Source organism: Pseudopipra pipra, chromosome Z (assembly GCF_036250125.1).
Source record: "Pseudopipra pipra isolate bDixPip1 chromosome Z, bDixPip1.hap1, whole genome shotgun sequence".
Taxonomy (NCBI): Eukaryota; Metazoa; Chordata; class Aves; order Passeriformes; family Pipridae; genus Pseudopipra; species Pseudopipra pipra.
In genome coordinates, this window is record NC_087581.1 from 58,250,496 (window position 1) to 58,277,113 (window position 26,618).

General features: G+C 38.0%; 1 protein-coding gene across 3 annotated transcripts in view; it reads left to right on the forward strand.

Moving 5' to 3' along the window:
• SNX24 (sorting nexin 24) overlaps positions 1–26,618 on the forward strand; it is an 88,833-nt gene that overhangs the window by 38,493 nt on the left and 23,722 nt on the right. For all 3 annotated transcript variants that reach the window (XR_010426839.1, XM_064642330.1, XM_064642332.1), the window contains exons 2-3: positions 7,223–7,306; positions 14,076–14,180. Coding sequence is in view for 2 of the 3 variants with exons in the window: in XM_064642330.1 (XP_064498400.1) it covers positions 7,223–7,306; positions 14,076–14,180 (189 nt within the window). In the remaining variant the exon portion in view is untranslated. The remainder of the gene's footprint in view (positions 1–7,222; positions 7,307–14,075; positions 14,181–26,618) is intronic.

Here is a 26,618-nt window from a genome sequence, read left to right on the forward strand (position 1 = left end):
CAGTTGGCTGCAAGATAGAGAACACTATCATTGTGGTCAGGATTTGCATCCTGCCTTGGGAAGTCAGAGGACTTGTTACAGACTCTCCAGATAAAATAGCAAAGGATTTTATGGCAAAATAGAAGATTCTGTTTATTTTCTCCAACTTAGAATTAATCTGTTTCTTGTAAATATACTTCTGCCGTCAGTTATTTTGTGCAGTATTCTAATATTTTATCCCAATGTACCATTTCTATTGGAAAGCTCATATTTTCCATAAAAAGCCTCATGGTGGTTTTATTACTAGAACATTTCCAATAAGAGACATTGAGATGATCCAGATGAACAAATAGAACAGATCAGGCTTATTTTTTTTGTCTGTATAACCATAGGCTTTAGCATGAGTTATAAACTTTTTCCTTTTCCAGTAAAAGATCAACACACTTTTCCTTAAGTTTGATTGTAAGGAAGCCAAATAGGTGACCACAGTGACAAGGAAATTTTAAAATACTGTCATCTCTGTAACAGTTGTTCTCTGCAGGGCCAATAAAGAAAAATACCAAAACCAAGTCAGATCTTGTAGCATCTTGGTTTGCTTACAAATCAAATTTCCATAGCCAGTGTGTCGCTGGCAAGGGAGAGACTTTTTAGTTTGGAAAGCCAAGTAAGTTATTTTTCAGGAAATGACAGAGAAGTTCCTATGGGATTTTATGAACCATGTGTTTAGAAAAGATTGGTTTAAAGAGAGTTGAAAAAATCAGAAAACTACTTACTCTTACATGTCAGCTACTCTTTCATTCAACAGTGGCAGCTCTGTAGAAGCCTCCCTCGAGCTTCCCACGTTATAAGAATTACAAAACCACCTGACTGGGTTGCAGTATGAATTGTTTTACTACCTCTTCCTCTAAACCCTAAGAAATATGACATACACTTCTAAAAAGCCATCTTCAGAAAGAATATCCCTGACTCCTATGAATGCCTTTTGAACATAATTCCTACTAAGACTGTGCCATTTTATGACAGGGAGAACCCCATACTGCAAAAAAATGTAGGAGATGGAACATCCTTAATTATTTTGTATTATTGGTGGAAAAGACAAACTGCACGCTGAAAGGTTCTTGAAGAGACTGTAATCTGATTTAGGTAGATACTCGTACCAGTAACACTGGTAACTGTTAGGGAAGAGAAAACTCTTTCAGTAAATAAATGGCTGAGGGTTGCATAAATTTGTAAGGAGGCATTTGAATTAGGAGCCACGTTTATAAAAACATGTAAGAACACGTGCTTGTGATTGTTCTTATATACACTTTTTCTTTTTTTCTTTTAATCAATGAAAGCCCAAGTTAACTTGTAGTAACATGAGATTTAACAGAAGTCGTCAGTGAAATGACATACTTGTCCTCTGAATGGGCTTATGTTACAGTAGAAAATCTATTTTTGTGTCTTATAAAAACAATGAGGCTGCTTTTCTGGGCCAGGATGGGTCAGGTAACTGCTTCGCACAGGCTGGAGCTGTTGGGAATACTCTCTGGAAATCCTGTAGTGAATATTTCACTTTTCTGTCGTGGTCTTTTTCCTTCACAGACTCTGGAGAAAGCAATGTCATAATTCCATAATGTCAAGCTTTGATTTCCATAGTCAATAAAAATCTGTACTTTTGTCCTTTTGCTGTAGCTTAGTACGTTGTACTTGGGCTAAGTGAAACAGTCTGATTTCACGTAACAGACATGACAGTGCTTGGGCTGGACGGAAGGAGCTGTTTATGGGTCTAACCTAACCTTTGAGCTGACTTCATCCAGCCTCCCAGCACTCTCATTCCTCTCAGACATTCTCTTCTTTTCCTTTACTGCCTCTTACAGACACTTTCATGTCTTCTTAAGACCCCAGCAAAACCAAGCGGAGCAAACTGGTCTCTTCAGGGTAATACTGCTTCCTTCTTCACTATGGCCCAACTCGTTTCCCAATTCTGCAGCAGAAAGGGGGCCCTTTCGTTACAGGCAGACCGTGCAGCAGCTTGTGTTAGGACTCCTTGTGTAGGAGGGGAAGAGCAAGAGAAGGCACAAGATATGACTTAAGACCATCTGTTTCCTAAGCAGGTTGCTTAAAGTCTCAACTACTGGACATGGTGGGAATAACCCAAAGTAAACACTGGTTGTTAGACAAAGGAGAACTAGAACTGGGGGCAATATGGTTGGAGAGCAGAAGGGAGATTTCCCTTGCCTTGCCTCTGTGACCCATGTCAGCCAGCCTCTGTGCCCTTGAATTGCCCTGTGCCTGCTGCAGAGCTGAGTTTTGCTACCCTGCTTTCCAAAGGATGAAGTCAGAATAAGTGAGTTTGTTTTCATCTGGGGGATAGTGAGATTCAGTTTTATCAAGGCTGCTCTGAAGTTTGAGTTGGCTCTGAATACTGTCCTCGTCTCCACCTCTGCTGTGGAGGGCATTCAGGAGTATGGATCATTGCCATAGGCACTTACACCCCTAAGATGCCGAATTGCTGCTGCAGCTACATGCAGCTCTGGTTACCACCATCACCCACATGCTCTTACTGATTGTATGGAATATTATTTTCCCCTGGGACAGTAGTATGGAAATAGGCTTAAAGTCGTCGTTTGATCTCTGCTGTTTTCTGTAGTCTTGTTCTAGTAGTAGTTGTAGCACAACTGAGACAGAAAATGTACAGTTGTCTGAACAATAATGAGGCACTAAACACGTGGAAATCCTATTAGTGTTTCATGGACCGTAGCTGTCATTTCATTTGCTCTGGAATTCCTTCCGTACGGCCATGACAAAGGTTTAAGGTTGAGTTTTCTTGACACTTTGAATGCATTAGCCTGTTCCTCAAACAAAAGTCAGTCAAGTATAGTGAAGCATCTGAAGGGATGTATTTATTTCTGTCAGTCATCAGTCAGTCAGTCATGGCTAGGCTTCGCGAACGAAGATTTGGGAAGGCTCTATCCACATTTGTTACAGGCACGCTGGTGGCTTATGAGGCCAATACGAGACAGGCATGTCCGATTGCAAAAGGCACAGCAGAAGGACTCTTTAGATGGTGTATTCTGCAGAACACGATTCTTTCTGCGTTGCCTTTTCTCCTCGAGAGTGATCCTGCGTGTGTTCTCAAAGGAGACAGCAGCGTTATAGATGGTGTGTCTCCAGGCCTCCCGATTGGAGGCCAGAGTAGACCAGTTATGATGATCAATATGGCCAAGGTTGAGATGTTGTTTCAGGGAGTCCTTGTATCTTTTCTTCGGGGCTCCTCTCTTGCGGCAGCCAGTGGCAAGTTCACCATAAAGCAGGATCTTAGGGAGGCGGTGGTCCTTCATCCTGGAGATGTGCCCTGCCCTACGCAGCTGTGTTCTCATCAACATGGCCTCAATGCTTGTGACTGCTGCTTGTTCTAGAACAGATGTATTGGTCACATAATCTGACCAGTGGATGTTTAGGATTGTATGGAGCCAGCGTTGATGGAAGCATTCTAGGAGACGCAGGTGGTGGCAGTAGATGACCCATGATTCGGAACCATACAGGAGAGTAGACAGCAATTTCTGTAAGTAATATATTAAATAGAATTAGAGTCAGTAAGCTTGGTCTTGAGAGATAAAAGCACAACACTAGAATTTTGTGGGATTTTCTTTCCTGGTGAATGTTAGACAAATGTATCTCGTTTTTGTAAATTTCCCTTTTTCTACTTCTGTTTTTTGTATCTCCTCATTCTAAACAAGGCTGCCCCAAATCTCTTTCTCAACTATAAGTTTTCAGAAGTTTTGCAATTCATTTTTGCATATGTAAATATACACAATATTATAGTATTAACTTACCGTAATTATAAATTATGTAGTTAATGTAATTTCCATGAGTGAATATAAATCATATGTGTATTGCTTATGTAATAGAAAACCAAGCTAAGATATTACTAATCTCATTAGTTTTTGTCCCTACTCATGGACATGTTTGTCATTCTTGTCTGTGGTTTTTTTGTTAAACTGATCGCTCTTAGGTTTTTTGAGACTAAGTTACTGAAGCTGCATATTTTTGCATCAGATTATCAGATAAAAGATGTCCTTTTGTATCCAGTGTACGCATGTGACACAGGTAAGAACTGAAGGGGGGCAGTGTCAGTGTTACCACACAGTTCTTGATGTGCACTTACATCACCACCGAGCACCATGGGCAGTTCTTGTACATCATACCGATTCCTGTTTTCTTCATTTGTGCTTTCTGCCTTCAAAATTCACAATGATACAGTACCAATTGTTTGCCCATACATAATTCAGTTCAGTTACCGTGTAGTACTGCCCAGTTTCTGCAGCAAGAAAAGAAATGTGTGTATTCTTCTTGAAAATTAGAGGTTTGCTAAGGACCAGATAAGTTCAGGAAAATGGCAAAATAAGAAATGGAAAAAATAAGAAATAAAGAAAATGGTTTCCAGGATCTGAAAATAATCCATATAATTGGAACATAGTGGAAAGGGAAAAAAATTATATGTAAATCTGTTTTGTAGTTGGACCTGAAAGTTTTTATTGTTTTATTAACAAAAACCTTAGGAATTTTTTTGAAGTTTCCTTCACAGATTTGATGGTTATGAATTGCAGTGGCAGATCTGCAGTTCTGCTAGGCGAAAGATCAGCATTATTCACTGATATCCAATCCAGAGATTTTTGCCCCATATATCATTTATATGGGTTAAAGTCTGTTGGAAGAATGCTTTTAATGGATAATTATCTTCGGGCTATGTGCAGACATCATTGATAACTATTGTGGCAGCAACCAAGAACAGTGAGACGTTTCTAGTTGCAGAGTACTTGTAGAGTTTTCTAGGTGGTGTGTCTTCATATCTGTTGTCCTTTGTGTCCCAGTCAGGATGAACTCCAAATCTTTCAGTGAAGTGTAATTTGTGGTATTTCAATGACTATGGGAAAAGTATTTTGCTTGTCTTAGTCAGAGATTAATTTTTGCATTTTTCATTGAACTATCTGTCACTTATAGTAAGTCATCTATCTTTTCAGAGTTATCTGTTCATAGAACATTAACATTTTTACAAGAAAAGTAATTTCCGAGCAGTGTTGCATTTTTCCCCCTATAGTTCTTCCGTCTTTATTTTGGCACTTTCATCTATGTTCACCAGTTTCCTTACATTGTTTTTCTGTCAGGGCCTGTAGTTGCTCAGTTAAATTTGTGTGAGATTTGCCTATAGCTATTTTGAATCCATGAAGAGATCCTATCTCTCTCAAAACCTAATGTATCTTTCTGTCTTTTACACAAAACTATATTGTTATATGAAATAGTGTCAAGGGAGTGCTTATAGCTGAGGCAGGAGCCCCTTAGACTCTCCAAATTGCTTGGCAAACCCTGCATCAGACGCTAAACTTAGAGTGATCAGTGGCTCTTAGCTGACTGAGGTGTAACTGGGTGTTATGAGTTGCTCGTAGTTCCTGGAGATTTAATATCAAGGAAATTCAAAACTGTTGCACATCTTAGCTAGAGACTCATGGTCACTTCTAACTTAACTAGTTTTATATTTTCTTGTTATTATTCCCAAAAAGTCTTCCTTGAAATTCCTTCAATGCAGTGGCTTTCCTGTGCAATCCAAAGCATTTTGTTCCTTGCAGAACTATTTCTGTCCTACAGAGTGTAGAATATGAGATGTAAATAATGTTTTCCTCTCATATAATTAGGTTATTAAGTCTCAACAAAAAAAAAAAGCCTACATTGATTTTCTCTTGCATATGATTCTCTTTACAATTCTGAACTTACAACATATTCCTGAGGGTGCCTTGAAGTTTTTTCTTGTGTAGAGGAAAATTGTTTAATAGTCCCTGGCTGTTCTTCCAGGGTACTCCAAATAGATAGGAGGGACAAAAGAAGTCAAAGCACTCAAATAAGGTCATCTGCTTGCAGTGATTAGGACACAGAAACAGTCCTATTCAAAGAGTTAGAATGTAGCACAGGTTATTACAGTGATCCAAACTAATTTTGGAAATGTAAACATTGGTGTGAAATGACTGCAGTCCTATCCATACTGCATTCAAACAAAGGTAGAAGCATTTCAGTCTGGATTAAATAAAATGCTGTCTGTTTTTAATGTGGTTTGGCTAGCCAGTGGAAACCATAGCATTTTAACCTGTTTGAAAGGCAGGTTCTAGTGGACAATAGAAGTTTTTATACAGTATAGTTTCTGTATATTTGCTCTGATCAGTGCTAGCCTGGGCATATTGTGACAGAAAACCCTTTTTTCTGCATTCAGGCATAAACACTGTTTGCAAATTTATTTCAAAGAACTTTTTATTTGGCATAAGTTTGGGGTCTTGATGTGATCATCTGTGCTGAGCATTGTTTCTCATTGTCCTGGAAATAATTATTTCCAGCATTTTTTTGAGTGAAACGGAAAACAAAGAACTAAGTAGACCAGGCACCTTTTCTGTAATACTTCTCTGCTGATTTTGTCTTCATTTAACAGACTGTGTGTTCTTGAGAACCTCAAAATTTCTCATCACTTGCCCTCAGAACTGACATGGTGACCTGAGAATTCAAAAAATGTCACGTTAGTGGCTACTAATTAGTGGGTCCAGAGAGCTGCTTTTCCTGGCCTTTCAACCTTCCAGAGGCAGCAACAAAACCTGTCACATGTATCATACAAAGAAAATAAGCATTTGCCATGTTTGCCTTTGTTTTGTTTTTTCCCATGGTGTAGATAGTGGCACAAGCCCACTTGAGCCTATAGATGAATTTGTAGTTTAGGAGGAAATTAACCTAGTGTTTGCATTTATTTCTCCTTCTGCATGCATAACATAATGCATGTATTATCCAGTTCTTGCTGAACAAGCATGAGTGTGTTAGTATGCTGTGTTGTAAGAAGAGGAAAAGATTTAAAGAAAAGAAGACTCTGCAGAAGATGACTTTTTTTTTTCTGTTTTTTTCTGTTCCTACCATTCTTTTTTTTTTTAATTACTTCAAAGTGTATTGAATATTTCTGAAAGGAAGTGCTTTAATGCTTAGTTTGTAGTGTACAATATACAGTCCAGGCTTGAGCTGTCTGTTTATATGTTTGTTGAACAGACTTATTAATAAAAGATTGATCTGTACTTACATTAGTCACTGTTGTACTTCTGCATCTCATGAGACACCTTGGGTTTTTTGGGACCACTTACTAGAATGACTGTGGTAAAATGTGCCGTCACAGTCATGTCACAGAACTGTTTGTGCAAGTAACATTAATCTCTTTTTTATTATTTATAATTTTCAGGTCTTTAAAATAGAAGTGTTGATGAGTGGAAGGAAACATTTTGTGGAGAAGAGGTATAGTGAATTCCATGCTCTTCATAAAAAGGTATTTATCATTTTCTTGATAAGATGTATCTTTATTTTGCCTCAGTTGTGACATTTTCCTCTCTCTTGTAATTGTTGTTATGGTTTATCTTAAATACATCTTGTGATTCATGTCTCTAGAAATTAATTCCTAACTAACTCAGTTTTTTGTTTTCTAGAAAGGGGTGATGACTTCTCACATGTAACTAATTCTCCTTTCTGGTTATTGTTTACATGCTACATTGCTAAAATGCTGTCTGTAGTATGCTTTTGTCTTCTTGTAAAGTCACAAAATAAGGCACATTCCAATAGCAAATAAATGCAGTGGGTTTTTAAATCCAATTATTTGTTAGTTCTATAAATTGTGTTGCTAACCTGCCATATGTTGAGCTGAGGAAACAAGTTGTGTATACAAAGAAACTAGACACGATAAAGACTGAGTAAACATCTCACTCTGTTGCACTTCATACAATTATTATAATATAAAATGTCTGATAAGCCTTCTACTGAATCATCTTAGTAAATATAGATGGGAACTCAGTACTTTTGAGGCTAGTTATCCACAAATTGTTCTTTAAATGTTTTGATCACTGTTAAAGGAAAAGTATGATTTCTTCTCTCCAAGCTGAACTGAATGCTGCCGAAAGGCAAGTTTTGCAGTTTTCCTGCCTTATGGAGGCCAACTATTGTGAAGGAGAATTCTTCAAGAGCATTGCAGCCTGTTAACAGCAGTGGGGCTGCAATAAAGAGCTTCAGTCCTTCATTCCTGGGATCTGGGTGAACTAAATGTCTCTTGGTGCATAGGTCTCAGTGGCAGTGCAGTGTGGTCACAGACAACTGCTCTGAGTGATTCTGTTAGTCTTCAGTACAGAAAAACTTCCTCTGCAAACAACAAAGACAGGCACATGTATTTATACCTTCTGCCAGTGCAATGTCAGAGGATCTTATAAACACCAGCATGTTTGCTGGTGGTCCTGAATTATCTCAGGAATCATCTCTTTCAGGGAAGAAACGTTATCCTGGTGCCAGAGTGGATGATTTTGACAGCCTTCTAAGATGTATAGATACAAGCAAACTTGGCTGAAGAAAAGGCAACTGTTGACCCGTCTGTATGTTGGCCATCAAAAGTCCAAAGACAAGAAAACATTTTGCTTTACTGCAACTTAATTGGGATGTACTAGTGCTTCTTGCCACAGTAGTGGTATCCTCTACCACTTTTTGATACTCAATTCCATGTTTATTGTTTTAATTCAGATCTGTCTCAGATATTTTCTCCCTCATGTTGACATTGAATATGAAAACATGAGCAACAGTGTCAGAATCGGTAGTATAACTCACTCACCACCAAGCCTTGCAATATATGTGTGCTTTATTTTACAGATGAGAGTAATCCTGCAATTGAAAGTAAATCAGATGAATAGAATTTATGCAACAAAAGAGGTTAGGAAACATTATGACGGAAAAATCAGGATTTATGTGCTTATCCTTACCCAAGGATACCATCTCTTATTGTCAGAATAGTATAGTATTGTATAATGCAATGTAGTTTAGAATTAGAATTAGAAATATAGAATACTGTCAATTAGAAAAGACAGTGATTGTCTAGTCCAACTGCCTATGCAGTCCACGGCTGACCAGAAGTTAAAGCATGTTATTAAGGGCATTGTTCAAATGTCCCTTAAACTCTGACAGGCTTGAGGCATTGACCTCCCCTTGAGGAAGCCTGTTCCAGTGTTTGAACGTTCTCTTGGTAAACAAATTCTTCCTGATGTCCAGTCTGTGCCTTCCTGACACAGCTTTGAGCCATTCCGAATGTTCTGTCACTGGATCTCAAGGAGAAATGCTCAGCACTTTCCTCTCCATTTCCCCTCCTCAGGAAGCTGTAGAGCAATGAGGTCAGCCCTCAGCATCCTTTACTCCAAACTAAGCAAGCCCAGTGTCCTCAGCCACTTGGCATCCACCTGCCAAGCACATGCCAAAGATGGATCCTTTACAAGCAGAGGAGAAGAAATGCGAGCACCAAGGCTGGATCTGGAAGAGGAGGAAGAAAACCTGATTGAGGGCAACAGCCTTGCCGCCTTTCCCAGGCTGCTCACCATCTGGGCAGCTGCTGCATGTGTAGTTGTCCCTTCCCAGGGGTAGGACTTCGCAGTTCCCCTTCTTGGGAATCCAGCCTTAAGGAGATACGATCCTGGGGGGTGATGTAGAGAGCAGCACCAAATTTTGACTCCAGGCAGTAGGGGTTTTTTGGGCACCACCATAGCGAGGGTGCACTGGACAGTGCAGGCTGGTAGGAGAGCAGAGCCCAGGGACATGGGGCAGAGGGTGTGGTAAAGAGGAGGCCATGCCTGAGGTGATGAGCAGGGGGGCACGAGCTGGCCCTGGAGACCCCGTGTGGAAATCCTGTCCCAGAACCACCTGCAGAGATGCAGGCCTGGAGCTGGGCAGTATTTGGCTTTAGGGGAACAACGGAACAGTACCTGGTGCGAGCAGAAGGACCCATCAGCATTAACAGCCCATCCTTCCAGGAAAAAAGGGTGAAGATAGCAATGCCACCTGCACTGTTAGTAACATTGAGACTTTTTCTGTAGTTTCTGTGCATTTAATTTGTTTGGATAGTTGGATAGTTAGGGCTGGAAGCTTTGAGGGCTGGCACTTGCCCCAGCTGATGGCCCAGTGCTCATTTAGCCATGTCCCAAGGCATTCCAACATCACCAACATGGTGTTGGCCTCTTGTTTGCTGGAGGGCGCTTGGGGCTCTCTTTCCCTTCCGGGTTTGCTGTGGCCCCTCAGGGGAGCATTTACTGCTCCATCTGGAAGTGGAGGGCCTGGGCACAGCCTCATCTGGCTCCTCCAGGGACTCTTCTTGCTCTGGGCAATGGGAGCCCAAGGGTGGCTGCCAGGACCCCACCAACAGCAGCAGGGAAGGGGGCCTTTCTGCTGCTGTGTTGCACAGTGACACGTGCACACTCCTGATGAATGCCACTGTGCAGTTTTAGAGGGACAGCCCCAGTATCCTGCCCAGCAGCTCTGCATCCATCCTGTGATTGGTTGGGATGGTATCCTCCACCATGACTGCCTCTAATGCTGGTGCCAAAAATCTCCATCTCCTGATGGATCCAGGGGTGCAGTGTCTGGAGGAACATTGCATGGTTCATCTGGCTCAGGGGCTGGATGACCCCCACAGGACACCTGGGCACTCCCTCTGCAGCTCACCTTTGCGGTACTCCAGGACGATGGAGGTTCTGGGCAGTTGGATATCTTGGAGCTGCTCCTGCCTGGCAGATGACTTCTGGTTGTGTTATAGCTGGTGTGATGACATGCTCCACATAGTCATCATCCATCTGCACCAATTGCAGGAATGATAATATCCTCATGTTGCGGAGGGGGCGCTTGGGCTTGTTCTCAGCCCACTGCAGGATGGACAGGGAGCAGAAGCGGTGGAGGCATGGCATCACATAACTGGCCTCCTCCCAGTTGTCCAGTCAGATGGGACAGTCGTTGTCCAACTTCACTGTAATTTCTGGAGTTACAAAATTACTCCACATAACAGTCATGAATGACTGCAATCTTGCTTTCAGATTTGTCTTGTTGTACACCACTTCCTCTGGAGTAACTTCCCTTGCAGAGACTTCTCCTTAGAATACCAGAAAAAACATAAATGATGCTCCCTTTCTCTCTCTGCAGAAATAGCAGCAAAACAAACCTGAAAAACAGGTATTGTAACCAGGCACTTTACACCACTCTTCAATTTGTTTCACCTTTTCATCCACTTGCTGTCTGTTCATATTACTCTGCAAACAGATGGAGACTTTCTTACTTGTTCCCTGTATAAATGCAAAGCATCCAGCATATTTTGGCAACAATATACTTTTTTCTTAAGTTTTACATTTTGAAGTTGTAGTAAAATTTCATTTAGTGTGGTTGAACAGCTCATACTCTGAACCTTGCTTAGTGCTTTCAGTATTACAGAAATCCTGGAGAAAGCATTTGCATCAGTTTGCTTTCAGCATGCCAATACGGTATTTATCTTTTGTTCCTCTCTTCCCCTTTAATTTAAAATGTAAGTTTCCTTCTAAATTGCTGTAAGAACATGGCAATTGGAAAGAGCTCTTCAGACTTAATGCATATTCAAGGTGCCCTTAGTGTTGGAGATATCTGTAGTGAGCAGGAGAAACAAAGCTTCTGTAGAGAACAACTGTGGTAGAAAATGGCCATAGAAGCTGATGGGGAGATTGTGCCTTTCACTGGAGAAGAACATGCCTCATTGGCATTCTGTGGAGGACTCCACTGCTCATATAATTCATCAGAATGCCAATCTGTGGTTTGGTGGTTTTTCTTAATTTATTTTTTTTAAACAAAACCATTTCCAAGAATATGTCTGGATTTGCCTCCTTCCTGGGTTCAACCTTTCATAGGTTCTAGTTGTGTAAATAAGTAAAGCCCCACTTCCTATGCAATCTGGCTGTAGTGGAAAAGGTTTAAAACCTTTTGAAGACTACCATGCTACACCAGGAATACAAATTATTCCCTTGACAGAAACCATCCATGGCTGTTGGCGTCCTTGAACTAGTTTTCATAGGCCATTATACTTCACCCTGATTATGAGCAACAAACCTTGCCTTTCAGATTATGCACCATTCACATTACAGTATTATATTTAAGTTTGAACGAAAATGCTATTATTCTCATGTGGAGAGGATTTTTAGAAAGAATTAAATTCTTTCTAGGTGTATAACAGTGAAAAATACAAACGTTTGTCCATCTTTATTCCCAAATATCTTTTAATACTTCTTTTCTTATACATTTTTAAGTATTGGTAGGGTTTTTTAGCTACAATAACACTAGAAGGTGACAGTGTTACAACTACTGCAGTGAAATATGCAATAATCTGAAGCTATATACATCTTGTTTTGCAATTTGTTTATAATTTTAGATTAATTAGTATACACTCTAAATCATATTCACTTTTCACAGTTGGACAAATAATTCTTCACTTGATAATTTAACCCATCTTTTAGTCTTTCAGGAAATAGCAACTACAGGATGTTGACAGGCATTATGAACAGTGTTATGGACAGGAAGGTATTATAGGCAATATTTGTCCTCAGATAAATATTTATTGTGTAGAGACAAGTGTGAAGCAATACAGCTAATGCATGTGTTGTTTTGGTTAATATTCCTTGACATTGTAATAATAATTTGCAGCAATATATATTATTGGATTACTGTAAGCATAAGAAAGTGGGCTTTTAATCTATTCTTTATACATCTATATGGGCTTTGTACCTACACATAGTACCTATGCTTGCACATTAAGTAATTGTTTTTTGGATGTTTTACATATAACAGGGCCACACAGCACGAAAGGATTGTTAATCATCAGCTGAGTTACCAGCCACAGAGTGTTTATCTTATAAGCATCTAGGTCTTGGTGAATCCTTGTGTAGTATCAGATTTGTCTCCACTTATCTGGAACATTCTCTTCATTTGTTCCTCATCTGCAGGTGCTGTCACAGTTCGCAACAGCAGCGACCATAGTTTCTTCAAGATCCTCAATCAATTTAGAGGGAAAATTTAGATGTGGTTATATTCTGTCTTTAAGATCAGTCAGTTGAAGTACATGGGTTTGGAGTTTTGTTTCAGAGTGTTGTTTTTCTCACTTCACTTTTAATTGTAATTTAGCACTGTTAAGAATTAAGGAAGTTGCAAAATGTTTCCAGAGCAATTGAAGTTCCCCTGCTGCAGCTTCGATACTTGTGATTGTGCAGACGTTGATGTGTTGCCACTGCTTTTTCCTGTAGTGACATCTCAGCAAGCTCAAAGATGAAATGTAAATTCTTAGTCTCCCATGGGTATGCATGTCAAAGCCAATTTTGAGTTTCTTTCCTTGCATTCTTTGCCTCAGATTTACTCAGAGGCAATATCCAACAGAAAGAATGTCTAGTGCCACCTTCTATTAAAATGTTATGGAGGCTATTTCAGTGTTTACTTTTGCTCTGTAGTTTTAAGGAAAGCATTAGTATTTTTTGGTTTTGAAAAAATGTGTTGCTCCAGCAGGAGGATTTTTAGTGTTATTGAGTTGTATGTTTGTGTCCGTCTGTATACACTCATATAAAAAAAAAATATATATATATATATATATATATATATATGTAAAAACTTTCCTGTGGTTATCTTTAGAGGAATAGTTATGGAGCTCTCTTTGAAATATATACAGTGGCAATCTTGCTGTTTCTCTGTATAGGATATTAAACACAGGCTGTCAATCTGTTAGTGCAATTTGAGAGCACAGATATTTTGCTCACTTGATTACCAGCTCTCCACAGAAATGGTTTGCTCTGTCGCCTGTACTTCTCACACCTGATCATAGTTGCCTAAGTCTGGAGATAGAAGTTGTCATGGTGTGTTATCACTGCACTTAGCAAGGTAGTGTCTGGGTATGTTGCAGTGCTGTTGTGAGGTATTATCCCAGGTTGCCTAATGGGGAATTCAAATTTCTAGTTTTCTCATGTAGTTGTTGCTATTTTGTTTTCAGGCTGTCAGTCACAAAAATTTTTAGTAGGTTCCTCTTGGCTGTCCAGGGCAACTAGACGTGGAGATTTTTAACTGCACTCTGTAGGTATGATGTCTGCTGTTACTTCAGAGAACTGATAGTAGCTTCATTTCCATGCTCTTGTCCTTTATGCATGGTTATTTCACCTGTACTGCCTCATCTCTAACATAAACATGCTTAATTCAAAGAGACACTATTATAATTTGTTTCTGTCTGTGTTTCTTTTTGTTTGCAGCTCAAGAAGTTCATAAGAACTCCAGAGATCCCTTCAAAGCATGTGAGAAACTGGGTCCCTAAGGTCCTGGAGCAGAGACGACAAGGCTTGGAGTTGTACTTGCAAGTGAGTCTCCTCACAGCCCTATGAAAGTAAAAGTGGCATCTGTTTTCAGAGTGATAGCATCCAAAGCATCAGAAGGTGTGAAATGTGGTGCTTTACTGATGGGCAGTTTTAGAGGTGGCAAATGACCTGGATACTTAGCCAGCAGGAAAGATTTCTGTTCACTTAGCTAGGCTAGCAGCTAGAAAACCAGACTGTTTTGCAGTTTTTTTCTAATTCTTGTGGAAGCTGCTGACTGACTTTGGTGAACCTACAGTACTTCATTTTCCTCTGCCTAAAATGGGAAAAATAATGTTATTCTTTTCAAAGTCGTTCTGATCAAAAGTGTTGCAGAAGAGGTACAAGGAGGCTTTAGCTCACCTCTGTTTAGACAGACTAGGGAAGAATCACCTCATGAAATTCATATCCCTCTACTGTACATGCCTGTACATGAATTGTTCATCTAGTTGAAATAGGCACCTCTCATCCCATATTAAACTCGATTTGGAAATTTATATTTTAAGTCTTAGATTCTACCTAGATGAGTTCTGATTTTGATAAAGACAATAAAAGGAGTCTTCAGGAATGACTCAGTTATACAGATATCTAAATATATCAGTAATGAATCCCATCCATTTTTAATAAGCAGAATTTTTATTGTCACTATAATTGCTTTAAAAAATGTCCAGTGGTGTAGATTCACAGCTGTTTTTCTGGTGACAAAACCAGATGAACATGTTAGTCTAAACATGTTCCCAGTTCACTGCACCTTCAGCTGTACTAATGTAGGTGCTGTTTTTATTGAAGGGGATCACAGAAATTATCTAGTTCAAAACATAATTATTTTGAGAGGAAGACGAGTGAAAATATTGTATTTTTACTCACATCAACCATTTGCAGTGAATTTTTATTTTTTTTCCGATTTTCATGCAACTTTCTTTTGGAGATAATTGCCACCAAGGCACATGTACCAATTTGTCTTATGCGGTTGATTTTGTTAAAAAGATGCAAATGTAATTTGGTTATCACTTTTTAATTGCTGATAAACTGTAAAAGAACATCCCCCCCTACTGGAAGAGTTAGTCAACTCTCGTTCTTGTGCCGTCTTGTACATTTAATTAATTCGTCCTCTCTTCTATCACCACTGGCTGTCATAGGAATATGCAGTGCTTTAGGTTGGAAGGGACTGCTGGACACCATCCGTTTAAAACATAACAAGCCTCTAAGTTATATCTGTACTAATGTGCATACTAAATAAAACAAGAAGAAAAGTCATAATATTTTTGTAAGTCGTTAATTTCTGTGTCTGCTAACAGAAAGCAGAACTAATCATCAGTGAAATTTTAATTTTTAAAATAATTAGAGCCTTGTTTTAGACAATGAAAAGTTCATTTTAAGGTACTTCAGTTATCAGACTTTTTTTAATACTGCCAAGCATTTTCCAAGACGCAGTGCAGGAACATGCTACAATTTCAGAAGACATGGTCTGTTTTTAATTTAACACCATGTGTGTAAAATAGTACAAACATACTTTCAGGTGGTACTATTGAGAGTTATTCTGTAAGAGCAGCTTGGCTACTAGTGTCACTAGTCAGTGGTGGTACTAGTAGCCAGCCATTTGTGCAGCTGGTAAACTCTTACGAAGCCATGGCAGTCATTAACTGTTTTTATAAAACCAGCCAGAACCTAATGCAAAGATTGAACAATTACACAAATGTTACAGTCAGGGAATTTGTGTTATGCAATACGTTTTTTCTTTCTGTTCCACTTTGCATCCTGAAAACCTGTACAGGAAAGAGGTAAAATGCCATGCAGATAGCTGTCAGTTACAGACCTGTACCTGACATAGTCTTATCGTGTTGAGTTCTTAATATATTTTTAATTAAGTAGTCTTCAATAGTTAAGTGCAGATAAAACTTATTATATGAAATGAGAATAGTATAATCAATCTCTATCAAATAATAAAGAAAGCAAGACATTCCCCTCCCTAAGCCAGAAGGTGCTGCAGTTGCCGGGACCTTGTTACTTTGTGACCTTTTCATGATGAAACCGCCCTTTTAAATCCTTTCAGCATAGGTTGATTGTTTCTTGTGGTGGATGGACAGGAGCTCAGAAACATTTCATTATATCTTTCTGAAGAAATTATGAAAAAATTATTAATTATGAAAAAAAAAATTATTAAATTGTAAGTTACAAAGAGTAATTTTCCTAAATTTATCAGTATCCACTGCCAACTAATATTCATCAGATTGCTTATTACTTATGTTTTTAAAAAATTGACTGGGGATTTTTTTTTTGTTGTAGTAGACCAATTTTCATGGAATTGTGAAAGAATGATTTATCTGTACTATTTTATGTGACTTCCATATTTTACAAGTTTGACTGGAATTTACAACTTTTGTTTTTAATACTGTGAAGCAATTGACTAGAAGCACTAATATGCATAGTATTTCAACTGCATGTATAATAATATATACAGTGCCCTTGTGAATACTGAGAACAATCAACTGACTGACAAAAAGAAAGAAGGATTATGTTTAATTTATTAATGAGGAAACAGATGCAAAGATAAGTGAATGACAGAATATGGCCCCAAACATTCAAGCAAATTAGTATGAAAGAATAGGCTATTGCTCCTCTTCTGAGCATGGTAAATGTGTCTGTGCATGATCTTAAACTACAGCACACAGAACTTAAGTTGACCTGATTTAGTCTTTGCTAAATAAGAAAATCATAGAATCATAGAATATCCTGAGTTGGAAGGGACCCACAAGAATCATCGAGTCCAGCTCTGAGCCCAGCGTGGGACACCCCAAGAGTCACACCATTTGCCTTAAAGCATTGTCCAAATGTTTCTTGAACTCTTGTCAGGCTTGGTTCTGTATCTACTTCTCTGGGACTCGTTCCAGTACCCAACCACCCTTTGGGTGAAAAACTTTTTTCTGATAACCAACCTAAACTTGTCCTGCCTCAGCTTCATGCCATTTTCTCGAGTCTTCTCACTGGTCACGAGTGAAGAGATGCCCCTCTGCTTCTCCTCACAAAGATACTGAAGACTGCAGTGAGGTCTCCCCTCAGTCTCCTCTTCTCCAAATGCCTGTTACTGACAGTGGAAAAACACTAAACCAGCTCTAGTTACATTGTGGTGGCCATCAACTAGGTAACTTTATAGTTGCTTACTTGTATATCTGAGCTTGTAGCTTGCCATACAGCAGAGATGAGAAGACAGGTGGTTTTGATTTAAAATTTGTAAAATGAATCATTGGATTATGCTATTGCTGACAAAAATCTCTCTGATAGTAGTTCTAGATTGTAAAAAGATTAGAACTTAGATGATCCTTGTTTATGGTTAGAAACATCTTCTCTTGATGCATTTCCTGAAGAGCTTTGTGTTGAGGAAAGGTAGAAGGTACGGATTTTAAGTAGCTGGTTTTATAAGGAGCCTGTAATTTGAGGAGGGCTGCCAAATGGACCTGCATTGAAAGTCTGTGACTCCTGATAGTAGTGAGCATGGAGAAATACATTTGCTTGAAAGTACCAGAAGGTAGAAGGTAAGTATGGGAGACGGTGGGGCAGAGTGATAATCAACGTTGTAGCTTCCAGATGGTCAATGATTGTTTAGTTTTTTTCATCCACTGTATAACCTTGAACTGACTGTGTACAGAAATGAAATTTGTTTTGGAAGTGTATTTAAAGGAGATATAAATCACTTGAAAAGCTCCCTCTTCCACAATTATTATTGGGTACAAGTTGAGTGAGTCATCTTGTGGATGCACGAAGTAAACACGTACTTTTATTTTGGACATTGAAGATATTGTTGGGATTCCTAAGGGCAGCACTGGAGGGACCTTATTCAATTGGTTATTAAAGCAGTATTTGTTACAAATAGATTTTATATGATTTACTCTTGGAAGTGCAGTTTTTACAGAGCTTATTTCCAGTGAACTGGTAATGGGGAAGAATTTGGTCTAGCCACCTACTCTCTACTAATTTGAAGTTAGGTCATATTCTTGTCCTGGTAAGCTGATGCTGGATGTTATTGCCATCCAGTGTGTCTGCCCTAGGGACTTGCCCTTTGACAGGTCTGCCTTTTAAAGTTCAATGGAATAGATATTTTCTAGCCCCCTTGGGCAGAAGAAATCACATCATTTGCTGATATCATCAGTCCAACAAGATAACAGGCATCTTTAACAGAATTCACTGTGAAGTGGCACCCATATCTCAGCATGAGACTGTGTGGCTGCTGCTAGTCCTCACTGAAATTATTTGCTTATAGAGACAGATTTTGAAGGAGGCCCATTTTTGATGAGCTTCAGGATAGTAACTCATTTCATGTGGTCTGGGTGACCTGGAGAAATTCTTCATGTGATTGGCAAGGCTCTAATATAAAACAGTGTGTTGTAGACCTTATGAAGCGCTCTGTATGTATGTAGGGTCTGTATGTACATATGTCTCTAACCAGAGTTAATATGTAGAGCTAATATTTCTCTCTTGGCCGAGGTCAAGAAAACATACTTGCCTTTTATTTATCCTTGAACTTTTTACAAAGAGAACAGTCCTGATTCCTGGAGATAAGATCGGTTAAAGTGCTGCTTGGCTGTGAGACTTGAAGACTTGATGAACTTCAGCATTCCAGCAGTTTCAGGAATCCAAATCTTAAAAATGAATTATGGCGTTTATGAAACTGGACTAGAGTTTTGTTTTCCATTTAAGGAAATAATCTGGAAATCTGAGTAGCACTTTGACTTATACTTCAGTATTCTTCAAAATGCAATTCTCTTTAAAAATATTTTAACTACCAATCCTTCCTGAAAAACATAAGTAAAACCATATCTGTTACAATTTTACTCTTAAGAAATTAGAATCCAATCCTATACATCTTCACTTTCTTAGTTTCCAGCTGGGTGGAGTTAGGAAAACAGTGGATGGAGTAATGAATAGCGTGTAGTTGCTTTACGAGTAAGTTCATCAGAAATATAAAGAAGAAAAGCACCCATTATTATATTGCAATTTTTTAATCTTTTTTCGGAGAACAGTTCAACTGCAACTGAAAAAAATGAAGACAAATGGGCTATTTCTGTAGTTAATGTCTGCAGAAGAAAACCTATCATACAGAAAATTTGGCCCAGAGTGTCATTTCTTCATAGACCACGATGATTTTCTTTAATTACTTCAGTAAGCATTGATACAGAATTTGTTGTAATAATGTTTAAATAAATAAATAAACAGTCTTTTCTGGCTGGACAATAGGTATGAACAAAGCTTTTGTACTATTTTAAGTTGATCTAGTTTTGTGATGTTTCTTCATGAAAGTTTTGGATTCGGTTAAAAAATACTGAAAGGATCTGTTAGTTGATTTGGAAACTCTGTTGCAAAGCATTTTGGAGCTAGTACAGTATTTCATATTGCAGCTGGGGATAAGAATCTTGTGCTTTCTTTGAGTGTCATTCATTGCCCCTTTTTGGTATCATTCTGGGAACTGAGTTAATTTGGTTTCTCAGGGTTTTTTATCTAATTGTGAAGAAAAAGAGTTTTCCATCACCTTGCAGGTGACAAGAAGGAATGTGAACTCAACCATTTATAACCTTGTCCATTGTCAAGAAGGCTGGAGATGTCTCTGGTCTAAGAGACATCTAGGCTCCTGATGCCAGTCTACAAGTACTCCACCTAGTGTGTTTGCTAGAGCTTTGCCTTTCAATGGCCTATTACTCCTGTTCTGGAAATGTGGCTGAAATCCTGCTTCAGAGCTCTCTTGTCTGAAGTAGGATCAGAAAGTGGGGAAAAGAAATGTACATGGTTTTTCACTGTATTCTCTTCTCTTTGTGAAGTGGAGGAAAAATTGTCCCACAGTAGTACATAAAAGTTATCCTGAGCACTGCTAGGCAGAACAAAAACTAGGACTTCATATAAAGACAGGGAGATCTTGATTCTTTGAAGCTGACATAGCTCTCTAGGATCAGAAGCAATCTGTAAGTGCTTTCTAAGTGGAACAGTTCTTGATGTTCCATTTTCAATATAAAAGAAGGAAAAAAAGTGTATTGTCTATAGAGGTAACAGTTTTTGAACTGGTGCTGTTGGAGCTGTTTAGAAATATTGAGATCTCTGTGATACGTGCACTTTCATGAAACATTTGTTTGCTTTTGGCCAATAAAAATAAATCGAGTTGGTTACTATTTAATTTTGAAAATGCAGCGGCAAAATGATCTTAAAACTATTCAATGATTGTTCAGCTTTTTAAATTCTATTTCTGTGCAGTTCACATTCATCACATTTATCCGTTCTGTCAGTGTTAATATTCATTACAATTGTTCTTCTTTTATACTCTCAGAAAGGCATTCTTTATCAAGCATTTAGTTATTCCCATATACCTGTGTATCTTTGCCAAAGGGTATTGTGAGTGCAAAATTTTGAGTTGGTGCAAAATTTTGGAGGAGTTTATATCGAGCATAGAAGGTCCTCTAGCTGGAAATGACTTTCAAGGCTGCTAGGGTTTTGAAGAAGGATGTCTCATATGTTAGTCTTGTTCATTTATACTCTTCCTTGGTATCCATTTGTAGCCATTTTGGGATATAGAATACTGTGCTAAATGGATCTTTGGTCTGAACCATTATGACCTTTCTTATATAATCCTTAAAATAATTAGACAGTTAAAATAGTTAGACACATATTTGTGTTTCAGCTTGTTATTAGGTTTGTTTAATCGTTAATGTGTTTTCAAGAACCAAACCCTGTATGTATCATGAACAGTATCAGTATTCTGTTTCAGTAAAGGCAAAAAGAGTTAATTGTATGGCTGAGAAGACATGGCTGAATATATATAATGAAGAGATATGCAGGTCAGATGCCACTGTGCAAAGCCCCTTGTAAAGGCTAATACCTTTTCAGACTAAATGCTTTACTCATGGGAGGTAATTGGTTATATACTTAAAGGCTGAATTCAGAGGTTGAAATTTTAAGCTATAAAACTTTTGTGCAAAATGTGGGCCTATTTTTATTTTTCTCCACCTTTTTCTGTATGTGCCTGACCTGTGGGCTTTTTCCCACTAGGCTTCTGTTTGACCATTCCCCATATCTCAGAGCAGGAGCTGGATAGAAAGCACTTTGACTTCCTTTTGCCATTCATTAGGCACCACAAAGGTTTCTGCACAGGCAGTCTTTCACTTTGTCCTATGTGCACATTCGCTGTTGGGATCTATTTCTAACTAATTTAAGACCAAATTGGCTTATATGCAGAAAAAAAAAATAAATTCCATCAAGTCCAGAACAGATGCTTATCTTCCTGATTGCTGTTTGGGGAAATCAGTTTTATTTTAAATTCAGGTGAATACATTGGTAAGAAAGAGTCTAGCATTAGAAAGTTGCAAGTAAAAGTTGGATTCAATGAAATAAGATTTAACTGATGTTTAACTGGGAAGTCTGTTGAATCACCCACTTCTATTAATCACATTGAAAATTCTCTCTATTATCCAAAATTATTCAGTGTCTTCCTTCTCTAATTCCATTTAATCTGCAGTAATCAAGGTTGAACCGTACCTGTAAGGAGTTCTAAAAGCAATGATATGATAAGTATAAAAAGACAAAATGTTCTTTGTCCTCATTAAAGATTGTGAGCAGAGTGTTAAATAATATTAATGGCTGGGATTGTCAGTACTTAACAGTACTTTCCTAGTACAAGTGATTTTATTGATCGATACAGTCTCAGTGTAACAGGGCAGATTATTCTACTGATTTTATCGAAACCTTAACTAAGTTTGTTAGTGTACCACATATCTTTAAATAGATCTAGATGATGATGTAGATTAAGAAAAGCAGACCACCATCCATCTTTTTTTGATCGGTTAATAACTTAAATCCATCAATGCTGCTACCAGCTTTTTTAAGATTCTGTTGTGCATACGTGTTTCTTTAGTAGTACAGATACATAGCTGGGTTTAGATGTCTGTAGATTTTAAAGGACTGTGCCTGACACATGCAGGATTGCATATTTGTTAAGAGGAAGCAGAAAGCAAAAGAAAAAGGAAAAGCAAAATAAATGTATAGATAATTTAAAGGAGAGACATTTATAAAGATTGTCTGCAGAGATGTTTCCTGAAGAACTATTCGAAGCATTTTTCAAGCATGCTTAGAAAATTGCCTGGTTTGTGTTTTAAGAGTTAATTTTTTTTGCTTTTCAAGTGTTGCTGTGTTTTGATTTATGGTTCTTTTTTTTTTCCTTTGTCTTCAATAGTCTGTTTGGTTTTGCTGTATAGAACTGCGCTGCATGAACTTCTCTCTCATTTTAGTCTTACATGTTAGAGCTGATCAAAATAAATTTTTCTCAGTTAAATGCAGAATTTACATTGGAAGTCATGACAGGTTTAGAAGCCATGTCTAAGTGCTTCTTCTCTTCTCATTATACTGTGTGTCATAATGATATTGTATGACATACTTTTGCCCAAGTTAAGATGAACATCAAACTGTACTAATTGTGCATTTCTGTACAGTGAGAAATGGTCTCTTTCATGACCTGCATATACTCAGAATGACTGCAAGATATTTTAAGAGGGAGAAAGAAATTATTTGTCTAGGAAGTCACAGCCTGTTAAAGCAGAGCTGGGGATATTAAAACCCAAGTGCTGGCACACTGTTGTTGTCTGCTGATGACCAACTGTTCTAATAGCCATAATTCCTTCTAGAGCCATATAAAGTATGAGATACTTATTTCATTTAGCCATGATGAAGGAAAAAGTGATTAACTTCCTTATCCTGAATGCAGCTCCTCGTTTGATGTGTAGGCATTAAATTTTCTTTTTCCTTGATATTTAATAGATTTGTTTGAACTTCTCTGGGGAAGGCAGAGGGGAGTCAAAAAATTTTTGTCCATTATAGTAAAGAAAGAAGGAGGGAGCTATAATTCCTGCAGAGTCTTATTATCACCACCTGAAGTATGGTAGAAAGACTCAAGTTTTTCCCACCTTTCTAATCAACCAATAGCATTTCAAACACATTTTCAGTTCCTATTTTGTGTTGTTTATCATAAGGTAATTTTTATATTTTGGTGTGCAAATGGCTATTGCTTTTTTAAATTGGACATTCAAGGCAAGTTAAATCTTATGGGCTTTTTATTCAAAATTAGTCTGTAAAAGTACTTAATGAATTGCCAGTGAAGGGAAAAATTTATTTTCTAGTGAAAGAGTATTTTATTATTGCATGTGTAATGTAACACACTGTGTTTTGTTAAGGTTTTTCAGTAGTGTACAGCACTAAATTAGCATGTAGTTTAGACCTAGGTTTGCCAAATCAGTGACTTTATGGAATTTGATAGTGTTATTCTGCATACACTTTTTGTGAGAGTAAAAATTGACCATAAATATTCTTTACACAATTATGAATTGCACATGAGGGCCAGGGGAAAAAAAAGTTCATAAAGAAGTGAAGAATTCTATCTTTACAGCAGGATTTGAATCTGCACATAAGGCACAGGCCACACTTGGAGGCCAGAGGAAGAAAACAAAATATGGAATATATGCTGAACCATTCATTCTGTGCTTTGGATGAAGAACTCATTCTGGGGGGAAAGAGTAGTATAGGATGAGGCTACATATGTAAGCAACATTAAATAAATCCTTATATATAGGGAAGCTGAATTAAAGCTTGATTGTAGTGTGCCATAATAACTTTGTCTAACATTGTTTGTATCGTTTAGCACAGACCATTCTGAAGGAAAAAAAAAACCAGCCTGTGGAACTAATTGCAAGGGTTTACCAGAAAGATACTGAAATAAGTAATTCTTGACCTTCTGCTTTAGACATGTTGAAAGGAAAGAGCATAGGAACAGAAAAGTTTTTTGTGAGAAGGGCTGCTTAAGGAAGAAGTAAGAGCTTCTGTCAGTAGCTGAGACAGGTGAGTGGAGGAGGAGACAACTAGTGACTAGTCTTCCTAAGATAGGTTGTGGAAAGGTGGTCAGTGAGCCTTCTCCTTTGGTTCTGCAGTAAATTGGACTCTCCTGCATTAGACATAATTCCCATGTGTATGTGTGTATGCTGCCTTTTCTTGGCATTTATGCAATCCTGCATGACTCCTTTCTGAAAGATATGTTGAAGGATTTTAGAGTGAACTAAGGGGAGAAGGTCCTGTGCTCATGGGTAGCCTGGGAGAATAATAAAGGTTTGTTATCTTGTTACCTTGTTATCTTCACTAACGTTGTCTCTCTCCACACACATCACCATTGATTGTCTTTGTTTTTCTTTTCACCTGCTTATTGTGTCTGTAATCTGAATATAATATGGATTTAGTTAAGCCTAAAAAACCTTGTTTTACACTAAAACCATTCTTTGTAGAATTTCTTGAATTTCTGTGAAGGTACATTTACAAACAAATACACATTACCGAATAATGCCTAAATTTATAACTGACATGGATTTTTTCTGTTGACTTTAAAAACATGGACATCAAAATAAAAAACTCACAGAGTCACTTATGGTAAATACTGTGAATTATACATAAGAAAATGTTCAAGAAGTATTGATGTAAAAATTGAGGTTTGCGATGTAGTTTCTTCTTTTTAATTTCTAATAATTATCATTGTCTTTATCTAATATACTTCTTCTTTAGATGAAAAAAGTTTGCAGAAACAAAGCATGAAGTAGAAGTAGAACCTTTAATTTCATTAGGCATGTTGTAACTGGTGAAGATTAATGTATATATCTCTTGCTAATTCTTTTCAATTACTCAGTTCATATAAATTCCCAAACCTTGTTAATTATGCTGAAGTCAGGTGGTAATTTTTAACAGTATTTCCACAGCAAGGGAATTTTCCTGGTCTAACCTTGCCCTCCTGTAGAAACTCTCAGCAGATTAGGCATTCTGACTCTAGTCCATTCGTTTTCAGCACAAGCCTAATTGCTGCCGACTGCCTGCCACAGGTACCCTGGTATCGTACATTTAAGGGATGCAGGTTCTTCTGAGAACAAATAAGGAAAGATTAATTGTTTGTTTTGTTTCATCCCAAGAGAAATGTGGGAGCTTAATCAAGAAAAATAATTTCTTCTGTTGATTTGGCTTATTTGTGGGAAGGGATAATTGTATAGAGGCAAGCATAGAGCTATGCATTTTGAAAGAAATTTTGCCATTTACCTACTTGGGAGGCAAAGATACAGCAAAATGAATGTAACACAGCATTGGAATTGATGGGGATGGTTCACATTTCTCATAGTAAGTAATTTAGCTGCAGGGCTTTTATTTGAACCAATATTGCTAGGTGGTGTTGTCATTTGTTTTGTCTCCTTCTTTGGATATCTAATCAAGAAGACAATAGTAGGGGGAAAAACGCTTTTCCAAATTGTCCTTAATTGCTAGAGCACAAAGTGAGCTAAGCACTCAGGTATTTCCAATTAAAGAACTTGTTTCCAGCAAGCACCATTAAATCTATCTTTCCCAATCTGATAAATAAGCTATCAAAGAGTGGAACAGATTAATTGAGAGCAATTAATTCAAAGCTCAGTATAACAGTCAGAGTGAACTAACATTCTCAATGAATGCAAATTTTATGTAAAGCAGTAAGAAGCACTGATTCAACAAAATAGAGTTGAGAATAGTCACTAAGCACAAAGGAAAATTTTATCTGTGATATGAAAATAAAAGACAAGGGAATATCACAGATCCTACAATTCAGAGCCAATCACAAGATTTACTCTAATTGTGTCTAAAGCATAAGAAAGCCCTGCATATAGTACAATGTTTGAGTCTTTAGATTAGGTAATCTCTCAGTGTGGTGTGCTTATGTTAGTAATCGGTAACCTCTGTGTTCGGTAGAGACTTAGCCCTGGTGCACTGGATTTTGATTCCTTTTTAGGGTGGGTATCCCTAATCATATATATCTGGACCTGTTTGATGGGTGTTACTTTCTTACAGCTGTCTGTGCACGCCAAATTGCATTGCTTTACGTGGTGTAAACGTCATTCTGCACGTGGGTCCTCCATATATTTCTCATAATGAAAAAACAGAAAAACCACCTGAATGCTCTCTTTAAGTGCCAGCCTTTTAACAACACGTGCATCAGCATGACAAGAATGCCTCTCTGCCCCCTTAGATATTGAAATAAACTCACAGGCTTTGAGTATTAATATATTCTAAAAATATTACATGATGGTTCAGCTGTTGATATGTGTTTTATATATTCTGCTTTGGAGTAATGTACTCCATCAAGAAGAAAGCAGGAGGGGACACACATCTTCTGTTACATACTAAACAGACTAATTTTTAAGTCAGTTTTTGCAGAGCCACCTTGGTGTGAGGTAAGTTGTATTGCTGCTCTGTGTGCATTCACAGAAATTGACAGCACAAATATACTAGCTGCCACAACTTTTAAAACTTCTCTCTTAGAACGTCAGTTTGCGGGGTGCATCTCTGGCCTTTACAGCAGCAGTGTGGCTGGAGTCTGCTTTTGTAGATTTAGAGTTTTAAAATGGTTGGATAAAAATC